Source organism: Ahaetulla prasina, chromosome 1 (genome assembly GCF_028640845.1).
Source record: "Ahaetulla prasina isolate Xishuangbanna chromosome 1, ASM2864084v1, whole genome shotgun sequence".
Lineage (NCBI taxonomy): Eukaryota > Metazoa > Chordata > Lepidosauria > Squamata > Colubridae > Ahaetulla > Ahaetulla prasina.
In genome coordinates, this window is record NC_080539.1 from 105,262,424 (window position 1) to 105,283,877 (window position 21,454).

Here is a 21,454-nt window from a genome sequence, read left to right on the forward strand (position 1 = left end):
GGCACATGTATCTCTTGAGAGAGCATTGCAGCAAAAAAGCCTCAGTTCAATATATTGTCTGTACAGTGTGCACATGCTCCCCTTTTCTTAAAACATTTGTAGCACCACAATAATGTACATTTCTTTGTCATTGAATCAGATTACTAAAATATTATTGGAAGAAGTGACTGTGAGTTTTGACTAGTTAGAATAGTTAGAACAATTGATCAGTGGAAAAACTTGCCTCCCGAAGTTGTGAATGCTCCACACTGGAAGTTTTTAAGAAGAGATTGGACAACCATTTGTCTGAAATGGTATAGGGTTTCCTGCCTGAGCGGGAGTTGGACTAGAAGACCTTCATGGTCCCTTCCAACTCTGTTATTCTGAAATTACCTCTTACACAGCCATGTTTTATTTCAGTCTTGTTCAATCACTCTTTATTCCTACATCTGTTCTTGGTGAACTGATGTCTTACCCTGGATCTTAGAGGATCTAACCCAAGTTTCATCAATGGACCAGCTGAATCTGTAGAACTGTTTATTTCCCAAGGAGCATCTTGATTCACTCGAAGAGGAGATCAAATGGCAAGATGGTGTCCTAATATGCTACAACATGAATTCCAAAGCCTTCTCAATCTTAGTATAAATTTCAGTTGTAAATCCTCTCCAATGATGTGCAAAGTACATATTTAGAAATATTGATCAAGATTTCTCCCTCTTGGTAAAAGGTTGGTAATTGGCAGTTTTTCTGTATAGCCAACTCTGTTAACAAATAGCAAATACAAGTGAATTAACATGATTTATTATAAGAAACCAGTACAGAATGTTTTATGCACTGTGAAATATTGCAATAATTTTGTAGGTACATTTTAAGTAAATATATAATGATAATGAAGTGTACATGGTATTAAAATTACAATATCCTTCATTAAAAAAATATTTAAAATAGAATTTTTCAAGGACAAACTAATAGTAGATACCATCCCTATACCTATAAAAATAATATAGTATACAATAAATTATAATAGAAAATATTACATTTACATGTGTTTTGTAAGCTTTTATCTAAAACTCATGTCCCCAAGTTCCGTGGGAGCTAATTCAGGGTTGATATATGTAGGGCTGAATTCTTCTACTATGAATTAAATACTTGATTCTATACATCCTCTGTCATAACCTTCCCCAATCTAGTATACACAGATAAATTTAACTACAAACTTCAAAATTTCCAGTCACTTAGGTTTGGGCTATGGTACTTGGGATTAATGGAGTTTAACACATTTGGAGAGTATCAGGTTGGGGAAGCTAATTCTAAAATTTTATAACATGAAAATACAGAATTATGAGTCCTAACAATTCAAAAAACACTGAAGGATTTTAGAATGCTGTTGACTTTTCAGAACAGGAATATCTAGCCTGAGATTGCAGGATTACATATGGCTCCCAAAGTAGCTTTGAAAGTCCATCCAAAATTGCTAGAAATTTATTTAGTTACTTGTAAAGAGTTACCTGGGGGACACGGTGGTTCAGGGGCTAGGACGTTGAGCTTGTTGATCGAAAGGTCGGCAGCTCAGCGGTTCGAATCCCTAGTGCTGCTGTGTAACGGGGTGAGCTCCCGTTACTTGTCCCAGCTTCTGCCAACCTAGCAGTTTTGAAAGCATGTAAAAAATGCAAGTAGAAAAAATAGGGACCACCTTTGGTGGGAAGGTAACAGTGTTCCGTGCACCTTTGGCATTGAGTCATGCCGGCCACATGACCACGAAGACGTCTTCGGACAGCGCTGGCTCTTCGGCTTTGAAACGGAGATGAGCACCGCCCCCTAGAGTCGGCAATGACTAGCATGTATGTGCAAGGGGAACCTTTACCTTTTTAAAGAGTTACCTCATTCAATCAATATGTGATTTTTGAATATAACCAAAATAGAAATATATTAAACATACAGAAATGACATCAATTACATTTAATTTAACCTGTGTATAAAATTATATTTGATCTAGTTCATATTTTGCCCTAGCTCTATCTACTTCTTCATGTTTGCAAAACCTGGATTAGAATCTATTCTATGACACACCAACCAAAAGACATGTGGAACACCCATGCTTTAGACAACTTTTAAGGCAACTCTACTTGTATAGGCTTTGACAGCTGATGTCTGAATGGGAGTGTTGAGTTTCAGGATTTAATGACCATGGTTTCAGAATAACAGAGTTGAAAGGGATGTTTCACCAGCAACTCTGGCTGGCATCTTCAGAAGCACGGTGCCCTTTAGTGCAGCTCAGGAAATTTAGCAAGGACTGACTGGGCTCCTGTCCTTACAGCAGGGCACCTGACTTTGAATCATTTGCAGGGATGATAAATCCAGGCTCCAACACTAAGCTAGAATTCAGACTCTTGAGTCAAGAGTAATTTGGAGTGTCCCAGATAAATTGTGATTTACCCCTGGGTTTTCACTTTATCTTCTGCCTATTCTTCAGTGAAGGCAATGCATAAGTTGGGAGGTGCCTAGGAAGTGATTCAATGCCAGACTCTGGACCAAAGGACCATCCTAATAACTCTTGTTTTTCAGGAAGAGAATGGGCTAATCCCAAAGGAATGATCCAGGTTGAAGGCAAACTTCATTGGAGAAAATGGCCTGTTTGGAGCTCTCCAAGGTTCTGCAACTCCAACATCTTGACTCTGGCTCAGCAAACTACCAGTTGGTGTCCATTATGCCTTGTAGGCTTGTTTTTACCTTTTTAAAATCCTGCCTTTATTATTTTTATAAGTAACCTAAAGCGCACACATACATAATACTCTCCTTCTATTTTCCCCACAACAATAATCCTATGAGATGAGTTGGGCTGAGAGAGAGAGAGTGACTGGCTCTCTCTCAGCTGGTTTTCATGCTGGGACTAGGTGGGACTAGATTATCTAATGACTAGATTATCTAATTAAAAAGATTGTGGCAAATAAGAAGCTTTTATTGATTTAAATGGGTCAATTATGAGAACCCCAAGTCAAAAAAAATTACACCAGCTTGATAGAGAGTGCATATGGAGATGTTTGTAACTAATACAGCAATTCGTTAAGCTTTACATTTGCTCATTGTTTTCATTTATCTTGGAACTGGCTACTTTACAGACTGCTTCCCCAATCAGACTGCTTATCCACCAGATATGCTGAATTCAGATCAGCTGATGTGATCTTTGGGAGGGCTGCAATTGAATTCTACCTCAACAGCTCCAAAGAATCTTGGAATGGCATCTTTGCCTTTCTGCACTCCAAAATGGCTTTCCGTTTTATTAAGAATGTTTAGACTAACTTTCTCCAGGAACCCAAGTTATAAGTGAAAATTATGAGAGCTACAGTTCAACTTCAACTGGAAGGCAGCAAGTTTCCACCTTTTTCAAATCAAAGGTATACTTGGATAAGTTCATTGTGTTACAACATTCATCTTAGAAAAGAAAGAGATCATTCTCTGAGTGATTCCTGCAGAAAGTCCTATGAAGAATCTTAAAACTGTGCAGAACTTAAAATCAACAGCACTTTATGAATGACCAAATGATCCAATCATATCCACTGCAGAGATATTTGTTCAAGTGATATTAATCAGAAGAAGCCAAACTAAGAGCAATTAATTTCCACACAGACAAGCAGGGAGACGACCCTCTTATGAGAATGGTCATGCCAGGTTTAAACATATATTTACATATAAAAGTACATTTACATTTGTCTTTTGCTCCAAGGCAGGTTATAAAGTAAAGTAGCCTTATTAGAAGGGCTAACACTACTATTGGCAGTTGTCATATGTGGCTGCCATTGAATGAGGTTATTGCTTGCTGTATGGATCTGACATGCTCATTTGGGTTTAACTTATAATAGAGTGGTTCAACCCTAATTTAATCCTGGAAAAGGATCATTGCATAATGATCCTGCTTCACAATTAATAGAAAACAAAAGCCATCTTAATCATAATTACCATATATATACATTCTCTGTGCGTGTATGTAGTAAATATGAAAATGCAAGGAATTAAATAGAACTATCTATTGCTATTTATATGCAAACTAACAGATACAACCATGGTGCAGAATTGGGGAATTATAATAATAGCATGTCAGTTTAAACACTCTGCTTCATCTGGGAATTCAGTATCTTTACTCTCATGTAAGTTAACACTGGGTTAGTATTGTTTTTAATGAACTATTAACTAAACACATTGTCAGCTTAATTGATTATTGTAGCTAGTTGTTTTAGACATGCATTCTTACCGATTTCAAAAATTACTCATCAGCAGGTCTGAGATTTATGGTCTTTTTTGTTTTATCTTCCTGATCATTGTTTGTGCAGGTGGATCCCTACATGGTTGGTTTCCCCAGCCATGATTTATTGCTCAAGTGATTGATACTATAAACTTCTGCAAGGAGTCACTTCCAGCTTTAAGATAAGAGAAATATCAAATTGAACTTGTTCATATGAAAAAAAAATCCAGACAACTGAAATTGTGCACAAAATTAGTTAGAATTTATACAGTACAGGATTAAGAAAAAATGGATTCACTGAGGCTCAGGGGCAGATATTTTTGAGCTGAACTCAAGGTCCATAAGAATCTTGATGAGATACAAAAATAAGCAAATAAGGTTTCTTACCTCCCGTACTTTTGAGCTGCTCAAGCAAAAGAAGGGGGAGATAATTGAAGAAGCTAAACTTATGGGTGGTAGAGATCCAACTTTTTCCACAGAACAGTACCTACAGCAGCTAAAATAGGCAGCAGTCAAATATAGAGAAATCAACTGATGTAGTGCATGGCTATCCCAATCTTACTGTAAATGTGCTTTAAGTATTGCTTAGATCAGCGCAGCAGTGAAATCCAGCAGGTTCTGACAGTTTCTGGAGAACCGGGAGCGGAAATTTTGAGTAGTTCAGAGAACCGGCAAATACCACCTCTGGCTGGCCGCAGAGTGGAGTGGGAATGTAGATTTTGCAATATCTTTCCCCCAGGAGTGGGGAAGAAATGGGGATTTTGCAGTATCCTTCCCCTGGAGTGGGGTGGGAATGGAGATTTTGCAGTATCCTTCCCCTGCAGAACCGGTAGTAAAAAAATTTGAATTTCACCACTGGATCAGCGGTCCCCAACCTTTCTGGGTCCATGGACCAGCAGTGGCGGCGGCAATGGCAACGGCAGGGTGGGAGGAGGGATGGTTACATGTCTGCAACCTATTGTTACCCCTGCACAAACAAAGCTTTACACCCACTCGCCCCTGGTTGCGCAGACTGGTACCCAATGGATTGAGGATCAGTACCAGTCTGGACTGGGGATTGGGGACCCCTGGCTTAGATTGATTATACCATTTGCTTCTTAAAACAAACCTAACAAACCCAATACTTATAATTATGAGTGTAATAATAATAATAAGTAGTATCTTATATGTAGATAGTTTGTAATTTAGTTCCAACCCTCTGGTAAATAGATGTTTTTCAAGTTCTGTGGACATGCAGAATTTTAAAGAAATTCAGCAATCTTCAATTCTGATACATATATACAGACAGACAGACAGACAGACATCAGATTTTTTTTTATTTACATTTATAGCCCGCCCTTCTCAGAAGACTCAGGGCGGCTTACATTGTAAGATGTTTAAACTAATTATTTAAATATATACAGTTCTTTTAGAACAAGGTTATCAACCTTTCTTAGTCTGTAGTGGGCTTATTTTTTTCTGTTTGGGATCTTTGGGAGGAATTGTTTGTTTATTTAAACATTTCATATTTTTACAGCGTTTAGGATTTCACCCAAATGATGTAATTGAACATTTTGGATCCTTTTGCTATTTTAGAACTTTGGGGAATAGATTCAAGGAGCAAACATGGTGCATTAAACTTTGAAGTGTGACATCCCTCCAGATCAGTCTGAATCAGAGCAATGTGGACTTTTTTAAAAAGTTGGTATGGATACCTTAAGCCTCTGTGAGGCTTAAGATACTTATTTCACTCTTTAATCTTTTAAACCTCCTTGACCGCAGGAAAAATGTATCAAAATATTTGGCCCCACACAGTCTGGGGAGGTGCTGGGGACAATAAATGGGGTGTTGGATTGGACTGCATATAGTAGGGGCCACCCATGGTTAAAAGCTCAACATTGGCAGCAGTTATAATGGAAGAGAACCACTAAAACCAAAAATAGCATTATATATTAGAATATAAATCAGCAGGAATTAAATATTAACAGCAAAATCAATTAAAATGAAAAAAGCATTAAAGATCAGTGGCTGACAGCATTAGAAGATTCTTAAGTTGTCTCGAAGCACCCACCATCCCTCCAAGAAGTTCTCTGGATAGGATCTTGTATCACAGAGGTGTCACTGCTCAAAACTTCCTCTCTCTATGCTTTCCTGCTAGCCTTGTGTGGTATAGAATGGAGCAGAACATCTGCAAGCTGTAACCAGTGACTGCCCTACTCTGGGGAGATTAGATCTCACTTAGAGTGACACTGAAGATAAGGTTTGCTTTAACAAAGCTGGCTGGGGAATTCTGGGAGTTGAAGTCCCCCAGGCTTAAAGTTGCTAAGGTTGGAGACCCCTGCTTTAGAGGTACAGTATGCATAAGGCCAGTTTAATCTTAGAAAGTAAAAGTTATTTTCTAATTAACAGAATAGGGTTTACTGCCACAAGACAGGGAGCAGGGCAAGAAATGCTGAATCAGGCAGAAACTTTTTTTAAAAAAAAATAGCATATTGCGGGCGGTAAGTAGATTCTATGTGTGGAATGATTCCTTGAACCAGGAAACAACTGGAGTCCCTTTTTTAATGCATAACTAAATCCATTTATATGCTTTGTGAATAGTTATGTCTTTTGGGCATGGATTCTATGACCTACTTTTTCGTTCCCAGAATAGGTAAATATATATCAATATTCTGCATAATGGCAATAGCTTCTATTTCTGAAGAATCCTCTTTGTTTGAGAATGAGAGGGAAGTGCAGGAATCATAAAATATTCCAATTTCATAGATAATTATGAGATTCCCCGATATATGAAGATTCAGATTGTCTTTTACTGACCAGCTAAAATCAAAATGAAATTGGGCATGAAATATACTGTGCAATATCATTGGTTTTACAGGCTATAAGACTTAGGTTTTAGGTTTAGTTTCACCATACCTAAAAAGATGACAATCTCTGCTATGCATGTGCAAGGGAAATGTAGTATTGATGGCTGTGATGGATACTAAAAGATATGTAACAGAAGAGAAAGTTCTAGTCATGCAAAAGTGCACTCAAGGTAGAACAAGAAGAGCTGTGTTAGTTGTTCTACTCTGCAGGATATTTAGCTCAATGTGGCATTAATGACAAGAAATGCATCAAATATTTATTGAGGGTTCTAACAATAGACACTGAATGTTGCAATTCTTTCTTCCAAATATTCTGAAGAATAATTAAGGGGAAAAGTCCCCTTCCCAGTGTTTTATGACATCTTATAACCAAGAGATTAAATTGTTTTGGTTCTGGGATATCTTTTTATGCTGTTTCTATGTTGGCTAATCTTTCACATTTTTGTGGTTTCAGAACATGATGAAATTGTTTGATAAGGAATAATTTGTTGAATTTACTTTTCAGTAATTAGAATGTAAGTCTGAAAAACAATTCCAGCTTTTCAGAAATGTGGAATTACAAACCTCTAGCTTAATGTGGACATGAGTTAAGTATTAAATCAGCTGAGGAGTTCGTGGGTCACAGCTGTGCACCATATTTTCCACCGTAATGTGCCAGATATCTCTGGACCATCACAGATAAACTGTGAACAATTGTTCTTTGCAGTAGATTGGACTCCTGTTGCAATGAAGTACCATAGTATGCATGCATATTGTTAATATATGAGATGCAGACTCTGCATATATGCAGTTGTGATCAAATTTAGAATTAAAGGAATATTTGATTCTGCACACATTGATGGACAGAACATGCTTATGTATATTTAGACTTTTCCTTATACTATTCAGGTAAATGCCACAAATTTCTAATGGGCATCCTAATTTTTTGTCTGTATGGAATTCAAGACAATTCCTGTCCATATGGAATTCAGCTCTTGTCTATATGGAACTCAACAAACCAGCCCAATGTAGCAATTTGGATATTGAACTAAATATAAAACATAAAAACAGGTTCTAATTCACACTCAGTTATAAAGTTAAATGGGTCACTTTTGATACCATTGTTATGAAGATAAAATGGAGCAATGAATCATCTTAGTTAGATACAAATGTGATTAATAATCTGTTTGAGGATTTCTGAAACCATTACTACCTGGGCAAATACAAATTATCTCAGCCTTCCTAACCTGCACCCTTCCAAATGTCTGGATGTCAACTCTCAGAATTCCCAGGCTGCTCAGCCATTTCTCTGAATTCTTGGAGTTGAACTCCAAACATCAGGAAGGCGCCCACGGCTGGCCTATCTTATCTTACAAATAATTAATTCCACATCTGGATAATAAGCCAACCTCAGTTTGGCAAGGATTAAACATTCTAAAACATTCTAAATATTCTCAGCAGAAAATAAAGAATTCTCCATAAACCAAGTTAGTTAGAATGTTAGGATTTAAACTGAATGGTATTTCACGGACCTGATTTAAGAGTTGTAATATTATACATAAGTAGAAAATGACCTTATGAATGAAGATGATTATCCCAGGATGTACATCCTGGGGTACATCCTGGGATAATCATTTTCATTCATAAGGATAATGTTGCAGGATCCAATCAGGGTCGGTCACCAGGACCGGAGCAAATGACAACTAATGACTTAAAAGCTAGCCATCAACACACCCCAATCAACATCTAAAAAGCCACTTACAACAGGCGCTATAAATACCACACACAGAACAGCAAACTCTCTGCTAGAGAGAAGTTCCCTGAAGATGGGCTCCAGCACAAGTCCGAAAGCTCGAAAAATAAAACCCCTGGTCCCAGTCACCAACCCAGGTTGGATCCTGCAAAATGACCGTAGCTTAAATTACTTAGAAATCCCTTGGCCTCTTAAGGAAGGAAAATAAAGTGCTACTTAAAGTTTCCTGTAATGCTTACAGTAGGATAACACTGGAATCTCAGAGGAGATCTGTCATAGCTTAGAGTGTTTTCTTACACTTTTGGATGGTCACATCTCCTTTACAAAACTACTAATCAAGTGCTGTTCTATGCCTCAGCTAGTGTAATTTAGGGTTTATGTACACAATTGTTAACTTCTAGATTTATCTTTACCTAAGTGTAAGTTTACCTCCAAGCACTAGGCCAGTAGAGGTAAAACCATGTCTCCCAAGAGATAAATGTATCAGTGAAAACTCCAACATAAAACTTCCAAGAATTTATTTTTTGGAAAATGTTATTAAATCAAATTTTTTGTAAGGCTTTTGTAAGAATCCACTTCTCTCTCTGTATCTTCCAGTATTTTCTTGACTACAGATTCACTGTCATAATACTAAAGGTTGACTTGTATACCCTATAGCTAAGTTAACTTATTACAGGTAGACCTTAATTTACAACAGTGCACTTAGTGATCGTTCGAAGTTACAATGGCATTGAAAAAAGTGATTTATGACCATTGTTTCACACTTACGACCACTGCAGCATCCCCATGGTCTCATGACTTACATTCGGATGCTTGACAACTGACTCACATTTATGGTGGTTGCAGTGTCCCAGGGTCATGTGACCATCTTTTGTGACAAGCAGAGTCAATGGGGGAAGCCAGATTCACTTAACAACCATGTTATTAATTAGCAACTGCAGTGATTCACTTAACAATGGTGGCAAGGAAAGTTGTAAAATGGGACAAAGCTCACTTAGCAAATTTCTCACTTAGCAATATAAATTGTTCATGATCTTCCAATTCCTAAGAAATGATAAGATACCTCTAGGCATTGATCAGGTAATTAATAATTAACCAAGCAGAACATCCTCTAAGTTCCTCTGCTATTGGACACATTGCCTTTAATGATAGGAAATCAGTTTAATTCTCCACAAATCAATTACACAAGTTGAAAATTGGGAATTTCATATTCATATCAACTACTTGCTTTCAACTGGCACGTAGAATCCTGACTTTTATGATATCCCATTCTTGGATCTAGAGAAGTTGGGTTTATTTACTTAATTTTATTAATTCATTAGATTTATATCCTCCTTTTCCTCTTGTAGTTGAATGTGACGTACATGGCGTTCTCTCCTCCAATTTTTCTTTACAAAGAACACCCTGTGGGGTAAGTTGAGCTGAGACACAGTAATAGACCCAAAGTCTTTTTGTGTTGTGGTCCGCCAGCAGCCTGCGGAGCTGGCAATGGAATCAGACAGCGATGAGGCTGAGGAAGAGCATGGGCCAGTCCTGGAGGCTGGGGAAGGCCCGGATGAGGGCTCTGCGTCGGAGGCAGAGGTGGGACCAGGGCCATTGGGGAGTGATGTGCGTACTCCAGAGCCTCCAGAGGCTGATAATAGTGAGGCAGAGAAACAGGAGGAGCCTGTTCCTAATGCACATATGAGAAGAGTTGCTAGAAGACAAGAGCAGCTCAAGCAAAGAGGACGACTCAGGAGAAGGGCCAAGAGATGATTGGCCCCTCCCAATCATCTCTGGCTTAAAAGACCAGTAACGGCGTTTGGGCTCTTTGCCGGAAAACAACATTGATAGCGTTGTTTTGTTGCATTTATTTTGTATCAGTGTCTTCTGAACTTTTGCCAAGAAAGGCCTTTGGCAGTTTGCCTGATTGGACCAAGGTTGGTGATAAGACTGAGGAATTGTGTTGGGAGGAATTTGCTTTAATTTAGTTGACCTACGCTGAGAATGAGTTAATTCTCAGCTGTTCTAATAAAGTTTGTTTGTTTTTACAGTGACTGAGTTTCCTGCTACCTACTTGGGCCTGGGTCACAACATTTTATGACTTCTGTAGCTAAAGGTAGGTTTCTTTATATAATGTTATATATCGTCTATTTTTGTTCTCTGCATTTTAGGTTAAACTTCAACTTTGGAAATCTCCAACCAGATCGTAAGATCTAGAATAGATTTCTGTATGGAGTTCTGTGCCAATAGAGGAAGAGAAGGCCGAGGGAAGCAGGCAGAGATGAAAGTTCTCTAGAGATGTTCTGTAGGTGTTGGGAAGCAGAGATCTAGCAGCACATTTTTTCACAGTATCAAAGGAGCAGTCAGACAGCTGACAAACACCACAAGGCCTGGGTACACCAGAAAATGATCATAGTGTTACTTTACAAATGATAGTTTAAGACTTATGTCCATCAGCACACTTAATTATGCAACACAATTATCCTTCTCACTCAGATCCTACACAGTTACAAAATTTCACAACAGTTTCATGACTGCTTCTCACATTCCCAACCTTCCCTCCCCTCATGGTGAAATCGTTTTCATCTTGCTTGCAAAGAAATAAAATAGATATTCAGATGGTGCCAAATAATGTAATGGCTTTGAAACCAGTTCAGCAATTTCTAGAATTCAGCTAGAAATCAATTATGTGGACATGTTTATCTTGGCTGTGTTATCTTGATAAAAGATTATAGAACTAATACAATGAAAGCATTTTGTTTAATATCAGAAAATGAGATGAACAAAAAGTAGATTTTTACAATGAAACTATGAAGAGTAAAGTACTTCAGATACTTGAAGTGCCTGTTTGTAGATCACCTTCTTATTGTATTGATTTATTAGAATTTTGAAACTGTCTTGCCACCAAAGGCTCACAAATTATAAGATTATTGATTGATTTAGTCAGTAGATCTATATCCTGTTTTTCCTCCATGGGGTCAAGAGGGCATGCACAAAACTTTTTCTTCCAGTCTTCCCTCCTGTTAACTTCCCTCCTAGCAACAATAATCCTGTCCCAAGGTCACCAATAAATTTCCATAGCTAAACATGGATTTTCATTGAGGTCTTGTCCAAAATAATGTGACCCTTTATTCATTCTGGGCACATTGTCAAAATGACCTCAGCGCGTGTGTTTTTATGCTCCACTTCCAATGTACATTTTTCCATGTAGTGTCATCTTGAGTGCTTCTGTCTGTTGTGAATAACATGTTTCAATTTGTTGCAAGTTAACCCAATAATTCATTTCCATAATGAAGAACACCCATTGATGGAGTCAGTCCTTAGCAATACTTTTGAAAAATGCCCCTTATAATGACTGCTTGTTGTAATACAATGGTTATAATTCCTGCCTTCCAAATAGAAAATTATTAGTTTGAAATCTGGTTAAAAAACAATTACTATTTTTATTTCTCTGAGTGTGCTACTTTTTCCTGTGCTTTTTTTCAAGCCCAAGGGTGTCCTGTTATCAGTCATCTTTGGTTAAAGTGTTTCACCCTCAACTACCAACTGAAATGGTGCACCATTAGTGTTTAGAAATAGTATAGATTAATTTGCTATTGGCTTCTTCTGGAATGCCCTTAGGGATGCTTTCCCAGTTTGTCTTCTAGCATTTCTTGCTTATCTAACATAGAAATACTAACCAGGATTGACCCTCTTTAACCTTTCAAATCAAGGACTGGTTCCATGGAGAGAGGTTTTTCCACGGACAGGAAGGAGGTGTGGTTTTGCTTGCTGCCTGCATCCCATGAATGGGCCTTCTCTTGTGTGGGATGGAAGATATTTCTGTGCTGCAAATTAAGATGACTTCATGCAAAAGACGTAGAACTTTTTCCTCTTTTATAATGATATCAGAGAAGAATACTGACCCTCCTCCCACTTGTGCAACAATTAAAGGTACAAACATTCTAACACTTTTGTATCATGGCTTCTCATCATCTTCCTTTCTTGCCCACTCTCCCCATCTCCTCTCTTTCTTGCCCATTTTTTCACATAAGTTGAGTGTGGGAGGGTGTGTGTGTGTGTGTGTGTGTGTGTGTGTGTGTGTGTGAGAGAGAGAGAGAGAGAGAGAGAGAGAGAGAGAGAGAGGAGAGGAGAGGAGAGGAGATACTAAAAAAATCATGTTTTGTGGCTCTTTCTCTCAGACTTTCTCTGTTTCAGAAACAGGGAGTGAATATTAATGTTCCATTAACCCTCTCAACCTTGTTTTGAACATTATAGTTGCCTATAGAAGTTAGCTTAAATGCTGGTTTGGGGTTTTTTTGGAATTGGTTATTATAGTTGCCTGACATCCTATCTCTTTACCCTGTGGTCTGCTTAATCATATCATATTAACAGCATCATATTTTTTTTTGTCATAGAAAAACAACATGTATTGAAGAAAATATATAAGTAAAAATATGCATCAATAATATTAATTTGATATAATGAAGGGAACAATAGGACAGAACAATAGGACAGGAACGGTAGGCGCAGATCTCAGCCGGCCCCTTGGTTCTCCGAGGGGCTGAGGGAGATGAAACGTCGGAGAAGACGCCTAGAGAGTACCTGAAGGTCCAGTTGTTCCGAAGCTGATCGGACACTAATTAGGTCTTATTCTAAGACCTACCTAGTGGCAATGAGGGAGGCGAAACGTTCTTACGCTTCCACCCTCATTGCGTTGGCAGATAACCGCCCGGCCGCCCTGTTTCGGGTGACCCGCTCTCTCCTTTATCAGGAGGTGCAGGATGACCCTTTGCAGGGACGTGCTGAGGAGTTTAGTGGTTATTTATACAATAAAATCGCTCAGCTCCGGGATGGTCTGGACCGAAATTGGGATGATCCAAGTGAGAGGGCGGAGCCACGTCTTGTTGAGGTTGTTTGGGATGAGTTTGATCTTGTGACTCCCGAGGACATGGACAGGTTGTTGGAGAGGCTCCACGCTACTACATGTTTACTGGAATCGTGCCCTTCCTGGTTGGTGCTGGCCAGACAGGAGGTGACACGAGGCTGGGTCCAGGGGATTATCAACGCTTCTTTGTTGGAAGGGGTTTTCCCTGCCACCTTGAAAGAGGCGGTGGTGAGACCCCTCCTCAAGAAGCCTTCCCTGGACCCAGCTATTTTGGGTAATTATCGTCCGGTCTCCAACCTTCGCTTTGTTGCGAAGGTTGTAGAAATCTTGATGGCGGCAGCTGCCCCAATACCTGGATGAAGCTGTCTATCTAGACCCGTTCCAGTCCGGCTTCCGACCCGGATACAGCACGGAGACAGCTTTGGTCGCATTGGTGGATGATCTCTGGAGGGCCAGAGACAGGGGTTATTCCTCTGCCCTGGTCCTGCTAGATCTCTCAGCGGCTTTTGATACCATCGACCATGGTATCTTGCTGCGCCGGTTGGGGGGATTGGGAGTGGGAGGCACCGTTTATCGGTGGTTCCCCTCCTATCTCTCTGACTGGTCGCAGATGGTGTTGACAGGGGGGCAGAGGTCGGCCACAAGGTGCCTCACTTGTGGGGTGCCACAGGGTTCGATTCTCTCGCCCCTCCTGTTCAACATCTATATGAAGCTGCTGGGTGAGATCATCAGTGGCTTTGGGGTGAGATACCAGCTGTACGCTGATGATACGCAGCTGTACTTTTCCACCCCGGGCCACCCCAACGAAGCTGTCGAAGTGCTGTCCCGGTGTTTGGAAGCCGTACGGGTCTGGATGGGGAGGAACAGGCTTAAGCTCAATCCCTCCAAGACGGAGTGGCTGTGTATGCCGGCATCCCGATTCAGTCAGCTGCAGCCGTGGCTGACTGTTGGAGGAGAGTTATTGGCCCCAAAGGAAAGAGTGCGCAACTTGGGTGTTCTCCTGGATGAACGGCTGTCGCTTGAAGATCATTTGACGGCCGTCTCCAGGAGGGCCTTTCACCAGGTTCGCCTGGTTCGCCAGTTGCGCCCCTTCCTTGATCGGGATGCCTTGTGCACAGTCACTCATGCTCTTGTCACCTTTTGCTTGGATTATTGCAATGCTCTCTACATGGGGCTCCCCTTGAAGTGCACTCGGAGGCTTCAGTTAGTCCAGAATGCAGCTGCGCGGGTGATAGAGGGAGCTCCACGTAGCTCCCATATAACACCACTCCTGCGCAGACTGCACTGGCTGCCTGTGGTCTCTCGGGTGCACTTTAAGGTTTTGGTTACTACTTTCAAAGCGATCCATGGCTTAGGGCCCGGGTACTTACGGGACCGCCTACTGTTACCTCATGCCTCCCACCGACCCGTACGCTCACACAGAGAGGGACTTCTCAGGGTGCCGTCCGCCAAACAATGTCGGCTGGCGGCCCCCAGGGGAAGATCCTTCTCTGTGGGGGCTCCTACCCTCTGGAACGAACTTCCCCCTGGTTTACGCCAAATATCTGACCTCCGGACCTTTCGCCGCGAATTGAAAACGTATTTATTTATTCGCGCGGGGCTGGCTTAAATTTTGTTGTATTTTAAATTTATATTTTATATTTCTAAATTTTATATGAATTTTAATGGGTTTTTAGAATTTTAAATGTTTTAAAGTTTTTCGGCCAAATTGTATAATAAATTTTTTTAATTTTGTTTTAATTGTATATTGTATTGTTTTTGGGTTTTTATTCTGGCTGTACACCACCCTGAGTCCTTCGGGAGAAGGGCGGTATAGAAATCTAATAAATAATAATAAAAATAATAATAGGCACTATTGTGCTCTTTTGCACGCCCCTTATAGTCCTCTTAGGAATGGGGTGAGGTCAATAGTAGACAGTTTTTGGTTGAAGATTTTGGGATTTTGAGTAGAGACTATGGAGTCAGGTAGTGAGTTCCAAGCATTAACAACTCTGTTACAGAAGTCATATTTTCTGCAATCAAGTTTGAAGCGGTTGACATTTAGCTTGAATCTATTTTTTGCTCTTGTAATATTGCGATTGAAGCTGAAGTAGTCTTTTATAGGAAGGATATTGCAATAGATGATTTTGTGTGTTAAACACAGGTCATGTTGGAGTCGACGGAGTTGTAAATTTTCTAATCCCAGGATTTCAAGTCTGTTGGTATAAGGTATTTTGTTGTTTTCGGAGGAGTGAAGAACTCCTCTAGTGAAATATTTCTGGACTCGTTCTATTGTATTTATGTCAGAGATGAGGTATGGGTTCCAGATGGATGAGCTGTATTCAAGAATAGGTCTGGCAAATGTTTTGTATGCTCTGGTTAGTAGTGTAGAGTTTTTAGAAAAGAAGCTGCGTAGAATTAGGTTTACAACTCTTAGGGCCTTTTTTGCTATGTAGTTGCAGTGGGCTTTGGCATTAAGGTCATTTGATATGAGAACTCCAAGATTTTGTTTACTTCATAAAGCTGACTTAGTGACAAGAGAAGATGACAGTATTTAATTAGCAGTGACATAAAGAATTAGGCAAATAATTATTAACATGAAGGTTTTTTTGCTCATTTAATATAACATACTACAAATAATACATATTCTTGATAATTTTGGTGATAGCTAGGCATTTTATGAATATTGCAGAAATTGAATGAATAAAAACTTTATTCTGGCATCTGTAAAACAGACTACAGCATATAAAAGTGAATGCTTTCTTTAAAACAGCCCTACATATTCCTCTGCTTAGACTATAAATAACTTCACCTATTCTTCTTAATGTCGATTTAACATTTTTTCTTAAGTGCAGCACTGACATCCTTCAGTACAATAAATAAGAGCTTAGTTTTAAATATCTCCCAAGGAATGTTAAGCTAATAGAATATTACTTTGTAAAGATTTATGCAGCTGTGGAAATCAACAATTAAAGGCTATAATTCTATGTCTGGGGGCAGAGTACCTGAGTATGATTTTGGTGTGGCACACAAATGTGGGTCAGACCAACCAAAACTGCTCCCACAGTAGAGCTGTTAGCATTATTTTTAACCACAGACCCTCAAATGAAACTGCAACAACGTCTTTGTGCTATACTTTAATTGGCACTTCCCTCCCCCAGCCATCTCTAAATGTAGATCTATTCTAAGTATGGGAATTAAATTACTGTAAAATGAGTGGGATGTATTCTAGGGAATGAACTAATTAGTAGAAAGTAATCACCTAGCAGGCATCTTTATTCACAAGAAAATCTTGTTCTGTTCACTGGGAATGATCATTTTCAGTCTTTAGTCAATGAATGGCTTGCGTTTCCTAACGTTGAGATTGGCTGCTTAATTAATCATTTCCTGAAATAGTACCTAATCAGCAGCCTATCTTTTAAATTGCAACTTCCCTAATCCCACAGAGTTATAATCATCATTCCTTTATTTTTTTAACATGGATTGCAGTGAGTAGTATGGATGAATGAAAATTAAGAATGATTGAATATATGCCTATGTAAGAGCATGGTAGAAGCATTGAAGGGGTGGGATCAACAATATCAAAATGCACTTGTATGGCTACATCTTCTCCCTTTGATATGTGGCACAATGAATACAACACCTGTTGAAAAATGGTAGGACTTGACATGTGTATTTGTGCCTATCCTTTCAACATCATCGAATGTCACTGTATGCGTTTAGCAAAAAGAAATGAATGAATGCATGAACATAAATATAAAATGCCATACGAGGGTGCCTGAAAGGGTAACCATAAAAGTAAGTCCAAGCCCAAAAGGGGTGTGAAGTTGGACTCGACTACTTCATATGTCATGCATTCATTAAAATCCTGGCTTTTGGAAAGGTCAGATGTTCACTAAGTTCATCTGTAGAGAGACTGAGCTATTGCTCCATTCTTAAAAAGAACAGTCTTTACTCAATGAATTGCCCTAAGGAAAGAAGAAGCAGGACAAGGCAGCAATCAAATGAAATCATGATGTAGTATAAAAAGTGAGCAAATAGTGTAAAATATATTAAATACAGACCTCATATATAGAGACAATTTTATCAGAATTCTCAGCTAGGTTATATACTATTTTCTAATATGGGTCAGGAGTGTACCCAATTTTTCCTTTCCATCCCAAGTCAAAGAAAAAGAAAGAAAGAAAGAAAGAAAACTTTTCTCTTTGCCCTGAATAAGGTTCATATTATTCATTGTGCCTGAATAGAGAAAAATCAAAAATCAAATTTTAATTGAGAACTACAATAAGGTAGTGCACAGTAAAGTGATGAGTAAGGAACACATAGCTCTGCGTTAAAAATTGTTGCATTCCATAATTTTCAAGCCATGTACATTAATTTAAGGGCCATCTAAATGCAACAATTTCATTTAACAATTGCATCAACATGACTATCACAATCATCTTTTGTAAAAGTAGGAATGGGCAGTCTAATCTTAGCAGATGTTCAGACAGTCTCAGTAGAGGTGATTCTAACCTTTCACCACTTATTTATTATATTCTCAATACTGCAATTTTGCATCAGTAAGGATTGACTTGATTACATGCCATCAGGTTCAATTTTCTCCATGATGATCTGTCTCCAACTTAGTGTTTCGGATCTTCCAATGGTACATTTATTTCCACTGTAATTGAATCCATCCACCTTCTTGCTGGCTGCTCTCTTTCCTTTCTACCTTCTCCAGCATTATAGCCTTTTCTAGAGGGCTAGGTCTCCAGTAAGTGTTCAAAGTAGGATAATTTGAAACTGGTCATTTGTGCCTTGAATGAAAAACCTGAGTTGATTTGTTTGATTGTCCATTTGTTTTCTGGGTTGTCCATGGTATTCCCAGGAGTCTTCTCCAACACCCAAGTTCAAAAGCATTAATTGTTTTCCCATCTTGCTTCTTCAAAGTCCACATTAGTAAGAAAGCTTCCAATGAATAACTAATGAGAAAAAGAAAAAGTTTAAATTTTTGTTATATGCCAGCATGAATTGCACCTGAACACTTAGCAGTTAGAACATTTAGCAATTCTTTTTGGCAAATGGATATATGTTGAACATTTGGAACTGTCTTTGGAGTAACTAACTTCTAAGAAGCAGAATTGATGTTTTGCTGATTTTCCTTTCCTTTCCTTTCCTTTCCTTTCCTTTCCTTTCCTTTCCTTTCCTTTCCTTTCCTTTCCTTTCCTTTCCTTTCCTTTCCTTTCCTTTCCTTTCTTTCTCTTCCCTTCCCTTCCCTTCCCTTCCCTGAATGGGGGGATTCTCTATCCAAGTTTCTTCTAAGCCTCTGTGTGTGCACTGTGAGATGACCCTCTCCATGCTCTACTCAACCTTCTTGGACCAATTTGTCAAGAATACTATCAGATAAATATCCCTCATTTGAAACCTTTATAGTGGCAAACGCAAATAAATCAGAGACACATTTTTGCTAAGCACATCAGCAGACAGCTCTAACCTAACGTATTGGCCTTCAGACCTCCAGTGAAGTTGTTTCCCACCCATCCTGTAAGGAGTAAATTCTGGCTAAATGAAACATTTTATAGGGAAACCAATTTAATCTGTAGCACATCTGTCCTATTTAATGAATGTCTAATTGATTAAGTAATTTGTCCACAAAACAATTGCACGGTTATTAACTAATTTTCATCTTTATGTTTCTAGTTAGTGTTCATTTGCATAATTAATTTAATTATTATGCTTTCTTTCACTTAAGTCAATACTGTGAGTATTGACCTAAAAAGTGCTCCCAAGTATCCTCTTATACAATGAGAAAAAAAATTAGCCTTCCAGAATTCTCTTGTAGAAATATATGGTATGTTTGGACCACTATATATTCTCCTTGCTCAAGAGGCACTAAATACTATTTGAAATTTCATTTGATATTAAAAGATGTTTGATGTCTGATTTACATTGGCAGGTTTTCACTAGTACATTTGACATGTAAATAATATTGACTACATGAAAATTTAGATGGATGTACCTAAGAGTATCTGGAAAAGTGTGAAAACTGACATGCAATAGTGCTTAAAAAAATGCAGTTAACTCTTAATAAGCAGTTAACACTTTTATTGAGATGTGGTTATATTGCTGTAGCAGTATCCCTTTGTCAGTATAATAAATACCATTGGTAGATCAAATCTCCATTCTCTGCTATCGCTGCTATTAGATTAAGGAAACTTCCAATCTGAAAACTGAGGACAGAGGTTCTCACTGCTGGCATGCTATTGGATGATGGGTGTCATGATCCAAAGAGTGAAAAAGGCAGGTACAATTCCAAAGCGGTTACATTTTGATTTAATTTTCTCATTCAAAATTAAGTTTTCATCTTCGAATTTCAGGTTCTAAATTTGCTCAAACTGGCAATTCAAGCCCATTTTGAATGTTTGCAATGTTACCTTACCTAAATTGATTATAGTAAAAATTTGTACAGTAGAGGTCCAAATGTTTGACCTATTGGAGATCTGGATGAGGACCATTATTTGTTTTCAATACTTCCCTTCCCCCAGCTTTGGCAGATTCGTTTACTTTTTAGTCTTTTAATGAATGCTTTGCTCTGGTGTATCCAAGGTCTTAATGCCCTGATTCCCTACAGACTCTAAATTCTATCTTAGATTTCTCCCCAGTGGGATCCATATAGAAGCCGACTCAAATAGCTAATGGCGCCACAGGAAATTCTCTTGTAATAGATACCCTATGGTGTAAAACCAATATTTTGTTTTTAAAGTGATTTCCTTTTTTTGTTCAGTCTCCCCAACTTGCTTTTTGACCAAGCCAAAACATCATCAGTCCTGAAGAAGAGAGTTTAATAAGCTGAATGGTAGCTGACTCACGGATTACTACATAACTTCTCAATTAATTTCTTGTAATCCTTGCTCCATATCACATATTCCAGAGAAAGAGAGAGACCAAAACAATTATGACAGGATTTGAACTTAATCTGATGTGCATTCTTTAAAGATGAATTAAAAGGAGTGTGTATCCTTAGCAATTTCACAGGCTATTGCTCAGTAAATTTACATGTAACACACAGGAAAATTGAATTTTTCTTCTTTGTAAGATTCTCTTTCATTGAATTGAATTGAATAACTGGAAAAAAAAAACCCTGAAGAAATGATGAACATGACTCTAATAAGAAGTCCTGTAAATGGATACACATTTCACTCCATTTAAGTGTATGGATACGATAGGATCTACTGTAGGTTGTTTCTAGGCCAATCAAACAAGTATAGATTACTGTATCCAAACAAAGCATATATACCATGTATATCTCATCACATACCACGCATACAGGTAATCCTTGATTTACAATCATAATTGAGCCCAAAATTTCTGTTGTTAAGCAAGACAGTTGTTAAATGAGTTTTGCCCATTTGATAACCATTTTTGTCACAATTGTTAAGTGAATCATTAAGTGAACCTGGCTTCCTCCATTGACTTTGGTTGTTGGAAGCCAGCTGGGAAGGTTATAGATGACACAACTCCAGGACAGTGTAATTGTCATAAATGCCTGCCATTTGCCAAGTGTTGAAATTTTGATCATGTAACCATAGCAATGCTGTAATGGTTGTAAGTGTGAGAACTGGTCATAAATCATTTTTTTTCTTGCTGTTGTAACTTCAAGTGGTCATTAAATGAAGTTGTAAGAGGAGGACTGTATGCAAGAATGAGAGAAAACACCAAAACAAACACAAAAGATATTATAAAAACACTCACTTCTGCATATCACCTCAATTAATCCTTTCTTAAAACGACAGCACAGAATCTTTGTACTACAAGTGTTTTTATGCAGGGCTTCATATTTCACAAAA

General features: G+C 38.5%; 1 protein-coding gene across 1 annotated transcript in view; it reads left to right on the plus strand.

The window, feature by feature from the left end:
- LOC131188530 (uncharacterized) overlaps positions 1 to 21,454 on the plus strand; it is a 33,996-nt gene that overhangs the window by 2,190 nt on the left and 10,352 nt on the right. Inside the window, exons 2-3 of the mRNA XM_058163842.1 lie at positions 10,831 to 10,895; positions 12,493 to 12,712. Of these exons, the coding sequence (XP_058019825.1) occupies positions 12,568 to 12,712 (145 nt within the window). The 5' untranslated portion in view covers positions 10,831 to 10,895; positions 12,493 to 12,567. The remainder of the gene's footprint in view (positions 1 to 10,830; positions 10,896 to 12,492; positions 12,713 to 21,454) is intronic.